The following is a 9,089-nucleotide window of genomic DNA, read 5'->3' as shown; positions in this document are numbered from 1 at the left end:
ATTATTCATGTGTTTTTAAATTTAATGTATTATTAACTAAAATTAAATTTCTGCGTTTTATAAAGACTAATTGTGTTTATAAATTGAAAATCATTGGTGAATTTTTCGTTAAAAAATTAACAATGTTAAGTATTAATAAAAGCTAGATTAAAATAGAAATATTTATATTTTGCAAACTAAATTTTTTACTTTACTAAAATTAGAATTAATTTTTTACAACACTAATCAATACTTAAGCAAATAAAATAATAGTAATATTATAAAATAGTATAGACTTTTTTTAGAATAAGTCGTAGAAAAATTAACCATACATCAAATTACTAATAGATTAAAATACTTAAATCAATTAAAAAATGATGCATATCATTAGTTGTTATTTTTCATCTTAAAATTTAATATTTTTCATAAAAAATAAAATTCTCCAGAGAGTTGAAGTTTTCACTTTCACTTGTTGAGAGTTGAGTGTACCTTCTTCTTCCATGTCCGTGGTTCCCAAACCCGAGAGAAACGGCATCACCATTCCCGTCGTCGAGATTGACAGCGACGACGAGACCTCCGCAGGTGCTGCAATGAGCGACGTTCAATTTCCGACTGAGCTACCACTTCAGCTTCAGCAAAACCCTGAATCAACTTCACCTCCATCAGTCTCTAGAAGCCATAGTTTTTGGAAAGCTGGCGATTACGTTGTCGGTCCATCTTCAAAGCCATCTCCTGTTCAAGGTCTTTCACATTTAGCCCTATATAACCTTTTTTTAATCCCTTTCGAAATTTCATTATTATTGTATTTTCTATCATTGTGTTACTGATTTTGCCCTAATTTCATTTGTAGGTCATTTGGATCATGCACGAGTTCATCCCAAGTTTCTTCATTCTAATGCAACTTCCCATAAGTGGGCTTTTGGAGGTTTGTTTTCTTTTACCTCACTTGTATTTGTACTAAATATTTCGGAATTTAATTTGATTAGTAACTTAGTAAGTACAATTATTTGTTCCAAATGTTTTGAATTAAGTATTTATTTGATTTTGGAGTTTCTTTGATTTAAATTGTGTGTATGTAGAATTTCATATATTATTATTAGGTTTGATTTTAGTTTTGATTATTTGAACAGGTAAAATTTGTTGTTATTGGTTTCATCATTTTGCATATTCTATGTAAATGTGATGGAGTAAATTACTTCATTTTCATTTTCTTTTGTAATCGTGAAATTTGACTTGTAAAGCCAATTCAACTTGTACATTTCAATACATGCAAATAAAGTATGATCAGTTTAGTGAATGCGTCTGCTATTTTTTACAATTTAAATATATGTATAATGTAAATTGAACAATTGCCACAGAAACAAACTTGGTCCAATGGTTAGGCCATTTCAACTTTCATGTTATCAACTCACTCCCGTGTTTGAATCCTGCGGACTGCAAAATTATTCATTATTTTTTAAATGAAAATGGGTGCATGCATCAAATTGGTGGGTCAATTACTAACCCAACCGGATCTTACCAGTTCGACCACCAACCTGACCGGGTCTCACTGCTTCGTACCAAGTTGATTACATTTCTGGTCCTTTGCCTCACCTGGCCCAGTTACCCTACCAGTTTCCACTCCAATTGTTCTGACCAGCCGGTCCGAGTTTTAAAACTATGATCACAATCATGGCGAGGGGAAGCTAATAGAGAAATGAAGACCCTAAGTTACAATGGGTTGGAAAGTTCATGTCCCCTCCCCACCAAAAGAGGCAAGATAAATAGGTGAGCCTGTTTTCCACGCCAGCATAGAGTCATGGAAGAGGTTAATGTTGACGGGGTTCACATGGCTCATGTAGCCAAAGTGGAGGTTGTCGATGGCATAACCCACATGGGAGAAGTGGTGGATCGTTGAGCCAAAGAATACAATCTTCTGCAAATGTGGGACATCAATGCTGAGCAAGACTCTTATACCATGTCAGGTATTAGAATGGAAGAGGGTGAGAGCAAAAGCTAGATAAGGTGTTTAATTGATGGGTTCACATTCAATGGATACAAAATGAATTTATACTCATAATCAAATAGCGACAAAGATTATCGAACAACTAACTAAGTGTAATAGAAACTAATAGTAGTAAATAACAAGTATTGGCAAGTAAGAGGCAAAGGAACTGGACCATTCATCTGTTAGTACCACTCATGATTTTGGTTGCTGGGCAAAGATAGAGCTTGACGCAAGACACACCTTATGTTCTCAGGCTTTTTGAAATTTTTATCAGGCAGTGGCAAACATTTGAGCAACCTCTTTGTCTGCACCCAAGAAGTTTAAAGACTTGATATCGTATTGATCCAACTTTGAAATTACTATCTGAGTCCATTTCTATGATATTGGGGTAATTTTTATAATGAAAATGATGGGCTAGGATTGGACATCTAGAGCATGGACAAATATGGATGGCTGAATAATAGATATAGGATAGACTCTGGCACTACTTTTGAATTTGGGCTAGGCCTAGCTCAACTCCAAAAGTTAGTTCAACGAATGAGGACTACTCAAGCCTTATACAAATTAATTTGGCTATTTCTCTAGTTGATATGAGATCTCAACAAGCTTCTTAGGTGATTTTGAATAGCAAAAAGAATAGAGTTTATAACATATTAACGCTTCTTTTATGTTGAATGAAGACTTGTTTTTTGTAAGGCTTTTGTGACAACTATCGACAGAACTTTGGTATACATTGTTTTACTCTTTTATTCATACATTCCTCTCATTATTTGCAGCAATTGCTGAGCTAGTGGATAATGCTGTTGATGAGGTATGATTTAAGTTGATACATTTTATATGTTTTCTAGGCAGTGAGATAGTACTAGTTAATCAACATTGTTGAATATTTGTTGCTTGCATAAGTGCTCTCTTAATTGGCTTTATGTTGTGGCATTTAAAACTGGCATGAGTACACAGTTGTGGTTGAAGGATCTGTTAAAAATCTTTCGTTCTCCATGTGCATTGGTTCAAATCCTCTTTGACTAGTAGTCGTGATTGGTGATCATTCCACCCTAGGTGTTCCCGTGGCATCCAGAAGCTAAGCTGAGTAGGCTTCTTGCTGGCAGATATACTTGGAATTGGTGACTTCAAGTAATCTTACGGGCAGCTTTGTATGCTACCTCCCTTTGGGTCCTAGTATATATGAGACATGCTACTAGCACCCTGAGTTGTAGTCTCGGTGTAATTAATATTCACTTCTCTTCTACTTTTAGAAAAAATATTATACTTTAAATGGGATGTCAAGTATGTTTTTATGGATTTGAATTTTGAATGGCACATATATTATTAAAATATGGCTGTTTTCGTGGAGAGCAAGAGTAGTACTGAATATTCTTTTGTACTATTAGATTCAAAATGGTGCAACTTTTGTTAAGGTTGACAAGCTTGAGAACACGAAGGATAATTCACCAGTTCTATGTTTTCAAGGTATGCTATCCAAACATGCATAATATCTACTGTTATACTACTCCGTTCCTATATATTAGACCCACTTGATTATATCATGGTAACTAAGGAAGTTAATTGTAGTATTAAGTTTGTTGGCAATTTGAATTATTTTACTAGTTTATCCTTGAAGAGAGAGAGTTAGTTTATGCTTTTATTGTAGTATTTATTACAGATTGCTGAAAAATATGTAACATAATTAGGGGTAAGTTAGTAAAGAAATAATTAATGCTCTTGGAGAATTGAAAAAGAGTCTTACTAAAAGGGACAATGAAAAATCTCAAGAGGGTCTTATAATTAGGGACAAAGATAGTACTAATTAATTTATTACTAATTTATGTTGACTTGATATGCTAGTCGTTGGCTATAAATTTAATGGACCGCATGTTTCTTATGCAGATGATGGTGGTGGAATGGATCCTAACTCAATACGAAAGTGCATGAGCTTGGGTTATTCTTCAAAGAAGTCAAAGACAACAATTGGACAGTGTAAGTGTGTAATTAAATTTTTTCTATTTGTTTATTTTGAGCATGCATGACTTAAAGAAGTATAATAACGTCAATAATTTTTTTCTATTGCTTATGTGTTTCTATCTTTTCAGAGAGCGTTAGATTTATTGTTGTTTAAATTTATACAAATGTGGCATTTTTATAATTATAAGTATTAATCAAAAATAAAAAAATGAACCAAATATTATCCAAGGAATGGATACATGTTTTTGGTGGGGTGGTATCATTACCATGGGACGTTACAACATCATTTGATTTGATGCATGTAGTAGATCCTTCAAAGATTGAGATTTAAATGTTTTTTCATTCGACATAATTTACCTTTGGATATTACAACATTTGAGTGATGTATTAGATCCTACTTAGTGGAAAAAGACTTGGGTTGTTGTATTCTTTGCTATCTTCTAGTCGAATAAACCTACTACCTACATGTCAAAGAAATTACGTTTTAGATTGAAAACAATGATGGCAATATCTACATGCAGATTCTATTATACATTAATCCCTTATATGTTTCCTCGAAGGTATTCTTGTCATATTAAGTTGTTTTCCCATTATTTTCATTTTATTGTATGAAGTATTTCCCTTCAAAGTTTTTGGTGTATGTGGTTTAGTTTTTATGAAAGGTAAATTATTTGTAAGTAAAAGAACATGTTGCTTTGTTCTAGATGGCAATGGATTCAAGACAAGTACTATGAGATTGGGTGCTGATGCTATTGTGTTTAGCCGTTCCACAAGTTCAGGGTACATTTTTATCCTTTGTATATAGTGGTTTGTATGATTTGATTTTAATTGTCTTATTTTTTTTTTTTTTGTATTAAGTTGGTTTTACATACTTTATCCTTTGGGTGTAATGGCACAACAGTTCATTAGGAGTATGCATTCAATCAGTCCACCTGTCTTCAGGTCAACTTTAACAGTAAACCTCCACTGACAGCCAATCATATATTTTTAGGGGGTGGAACAAGGGTCCATGTATTATAGGACTCTAAAGCAGTCATCTTATCCATCATTACTGCTAATATATGACCAAGCAAAAATATAGGCACAAGGGAAAAGAGATAATCAATGGTAACTCAAAAAATCATAAATGGGATGTGGATTGAGAATAGAATAGAATGTTTATCTAAAGAGTGTGATAGGTAGGTCAGCAGAAATGTCAGGCTGCTAATAGTGGGAAAAGTGATTGGAGTTGGAGCTCAATTATGAGAATCAAGATAAGAATTTTGGGCTTGCAAGACATTATTGCTCATAGTAATACAAAATTGACGCAACAAGGGGTCATCCTATGAGGCTATGATTCTGGAGCTTTGAGACAATTCTCAATGAGGAATGGATAGTACTTGAGATGGAGTAGATTTAGATGTAGCTGACGACAAAGAGATGTGTGTCCTCAAAGAATGTACCATTTTCCATGTATCCTTATCCTCTATTGTCCACCAAACAACCCCCTAACACTGCTACTCCAACTTTAATATGTTCTCTTCCTCGATTTTTTTTTTTGTATGCCACTCATCCACCAAATCAGTCTTAACTCGGTTTCTCTTATTTGTCAAACTCGTTGATATTTTTCTTCCTGACATTTCTGTAATAGAGTTGCTGGTGTTACAGTGGTCCAATAAAATTTTCTGGCCAGTTTGATAGGCACCATGCAATTGATGGTGCATAGAAATAAACAAAACAACAAATATGAGGGGTGTAGTTTATTTTCTGGAGCTACTTTGTTCTTTGTATATGCATTCCTAATTTTCCTGTGGATGTATTATGTGTAGACAGATGTTAGTATTCTTGACAACATATTTTCCATTCAGGATATTTCCTTTTTATAAATTCAATTTATATGTAAAAAATATTTATAGAATTGAATTTTTAAATTTTAGTTGTTGACAAAATTCAATTCTTTTAAATTCTTAACTTCTATCCTTCAGCCGGGCAACACAAAGTGTGGGCCTACTATCCTATACCTTTTTGCGGAGAACCGGGCAAGACGATGTAATCATTCCAATGGTAATTTCCTAGTCAAATATTCAAATATGTAACAGTGAATGCTTTCTACTGCTGTATTTTTATATATCCAGTATCATTTTCATTGCAGATAGATTTTGACATATCTGGCCATTGGGCTGAGCCGATTATTTATGGCTCACAAGATGATTGGTCATCAAACTTGAAAACAATTCTTGATTGGTCTCCCTTCACAACAAAAGAGGAGCTCATGCTTCAGGTTTATTTCATTCTATTGTATATCCATGGAATCTTTTCACCAAATAAAAATACCCTTGGAAGGTTACCTTTTCAAAACAACATTGTAGAAAATATTGTAATAACTCAGTAGTTGTTTACTCTAATGAAAAGTGTTCCTTTTAAGGTGAGTACACAGAGTCCACTCCTTAAATCAAAGAGTGATATATGGAACTTAAATAAAACAAAATAAAGATAGAATCGACCTATATCAATGATAATAATTACTAAATATTTCAACACTTCCTCAAGTTGGTGCATATATATCAATCATGTCCAACTTGCTTATCAAATTCAAAACTTATTCTTGCTAAGTATTGGTTAAGATGTCAACTGTCTGTTAATTTGAAGGTACAAATGGCAAGCAAAGAATTACATAATCTATGTTTTCTTTTATAAAATGAAGATCGGTTTCACAAAGTTTGGTTTGATCATGTTGAAATGGATTGTGGGCTAGGCTTATAGTGGCTTTGCTGTCACAATTTAACTTCACTTGGAGCTCCACTACCATCTTTAGTTCCTTTAGAACTCTATCAATCCACATACCACTCCTTGTTTCATACTTCTCCGAGTATCTAACATCTGATATCTTTCAGTTCAACTGGAGTGTCTCCTGTTTTCCTAAGTTTTGCATTTGAGTCCATCGGAGTATCGATTGGTCTACGACCACTCATACCTGTTTTTTACAAGAGATCAAGAATATACTTCCGTTGAGACATTGCTATTCGTTTCTTTAATCTAGCCACCTCCATGACAATAGTCTTTGATCTCAAATTTGTTACTAAGCTTTCCTTCAATTTTTTCATTTTTGTCACATAATCTCCAGTAAGTTGCTTAGTGCATGCTATTTCAGGTTTCCTAAGGGCCATGGAAACATCAATGTTAATATAATTAGGATTATTATTAGTATTGTCAAGAATTAGAGTAAAAATATTTCTTGAATGCATTATATTGGTAGTACATCAGATATATATATACTAGATTACTTAACAACCAAATCCTATTAATACTCATATATAACTAAATCCCTATTAGTACTCATATATAACTAAATGCCTATTATTACTCCTATTCAACCGAATCCCTATATTGAGGGATATTAAATAGAAACAGATTTTGACACTCCCCCTCAAGCTGGTGAATAGATGTTCTCCATTCCCAGCTTGGATACAATTTTTTCAAAGTTGCTGCTGTTTAGCCCTTTAGTTAGAAGATCTGCAAGGTTGTCTTGGGATGAGACATATGGAGTGCAAATTAGGCCACTGTCGAGTTTTTCTTTGATGAAATGTCTATCGACTTCAATATGCTTGGTTCTATCATGTTGCACTGGATTATGTGCTATGCTAATAGCAGATTTATTATCACAATAGAGTTTCATTGGTTTATCCCACTTTATCTTCAGGTCCTCCAAAATGATCTTCAACCACAGTAATTCACATATTCCTTGTGCCATTGCCCTAAATTCTGCTTCAGCACTGGATCTGGATACCACACTTTGTTTCTTACTCTTCCAAGTCACAAGATTCCCACATAGAAAAGTGCAATATCCTGTGGTTGATCTCCTATCTATAATTGACCCTGCATAGTCAGCATCAGTATATGCTTCAAGACTCACATTTCCATTTCGTTTGAACAAAATTCCTCTTCCTGGGGTCCCTTTCAAATATTGCACGATTCTGAGTGCAGCTTGCAAGTGTACCTCCTTTGGTTGATGCATGAATTGACTGACTAGGCTTACAACAAATGCAATATCAGGTCTAGTATGTGACAGATATATGAGTCTTCCAACTAATCTTTGGTACATTTCCTTGTCAACTGCAATGTCTTCTTCTGCATTTCCCAAATGTAAATTTGGATCGATTGGTGTACTAGCTGGCTTGCATGCTGTCTTGCCTGTTTCCTGCAGAAGATCTGTAATATATTTTTGTTGGGATATAAAAATCCCTTTCATAGAGTGAGCCACTTCAATTCCCAAGAAATACTTCAATTTTCCCAAGGTTTTAATCTCAAATTCTTTGGCTAGGTGTTGTCCTAACAATTGTTGCTCCTTTTCATCATCACCGGTCACTATAATGTCGTCCACATATACCAATAACACTGTTACTCCCCCTGACTCAGAGTGTTTGATAAAGAGGGTATGATCTCCTTGGCTTTGTTTGAAGCCTAGACCCACCATGACTCTAGCAAACCTCCCAAACCACACTCGTGGTGATTGTTTAAGCCCATATTGAGCCTTCTTTAGCTTACAAACGGTGTTGGCAGCAATATGCTCACTATATCCAGGGGGTAAGTCCATATAAATCTCTTCTTCTAGATCTCCATGGAGGAATGCATTTTTTACATCAAATTGGTGCAAGTTCCAACTGTAATTAGCTGCTAAAGATAATATTACTCGGACGATGTTCATTTTTGCAACCAGAGCAAATGTTTCCAAGTAATCCACTCCATATGTTTGAGTAAATCCTTTAGCTACCAACCTTGCCTTATAGTTTATAGTGTATACCCACTTGCATCCTTGCCTTATACTTTATAGTGTATACCCACTCCATATGTTTGAGTAAATCCTTTAGCTACCAACCTTGCCTTATACCTCAATAGACCCATCAGCCTTGTACTTTATAGTGTATACCCACTTGCATCCTACAGATTTCTTTCCATTTGGTAGAGGGACAAAATCCCAAGTACCGTTCTTGTCCAATGCTTCCATTTCCAAGTTCATGGCTTGTTTCCATTTCATGTCAGACAATGCTTCAGATAGAGAGGTAGGTAAAGTGGTAGTGTTCAAGCTTGTGAGGAAGGCTTTATGGGTAGGTGAGAATTGTTCAAAGCATAAGTAGTTGGATAAAGGGTAGAGTGGCTTGTTGGTACATGTCCTAGTATTCTTCCT

General features: G+C 34.6%; 1 protein-coding gene across 1 annotated transcript in view; it reads left to right on the top strand.

The window, feature by feature from the left end:
* The first annotated feature begins 412 nt into the window (after nt 1-412).
* The window catches only part of LOC101509669 (protein MICRORCHIDIA 2-like), a 28,673-nt gene continuing 19,996 nt past the window's right edge, over nt 413-9,089 (top strand). The window contains exons 1-8 of the mRNA XM_004509268.4: nt 413-720; nt 830-904; nt 2,743-2,777; nt 3,355-3,433; nt 3,851-3,940; nt 4,630-4,705; nt 5,890-5,968; nt 6,057-6,185. Of these exons, the coding sequence (XP_004509325.1) occupies nt 480-720; nt 830-904; nt 2,743-2,777; nt 3,355-3,433; nt 3,851-3,940; nt 4,630-4,705; nt 5,890-5,968; nt 6,057-6,185 (804 nt within the window). The 5' untranslated portion in view covers nt 413-479. The remainder of the gene's footprint in view (nt 721-829; nt 905-2,742; nt 2,778-3,354; nt 3,434-3,850; nt 3,941-4,629; nt 4,706-5,889; nt 5,969-6,056; nt 6,186-9,089) is intronic.

This window comes from Cicer arietinum, chromosome 7 (genome assembly GCF_000331145.2).
Source record: "Cicer arietinum cultivar CDC Frontier isolate Library 1 chromosome 7, Cicar.CDCFrontier_v2.0, whole genome shotgun sequence".
NCBI classification, from domain to species: Eukaryota; Viridiplantae; Streptophyta; class Magnoliopsida; order Fabales; family Fabaceae; genus Cicer; species Cicer arietinum.
Note: the sequence above shows the minus strand (reverse complement) of the source record. Positions and strands in the feature narration are given on the sequence as shown.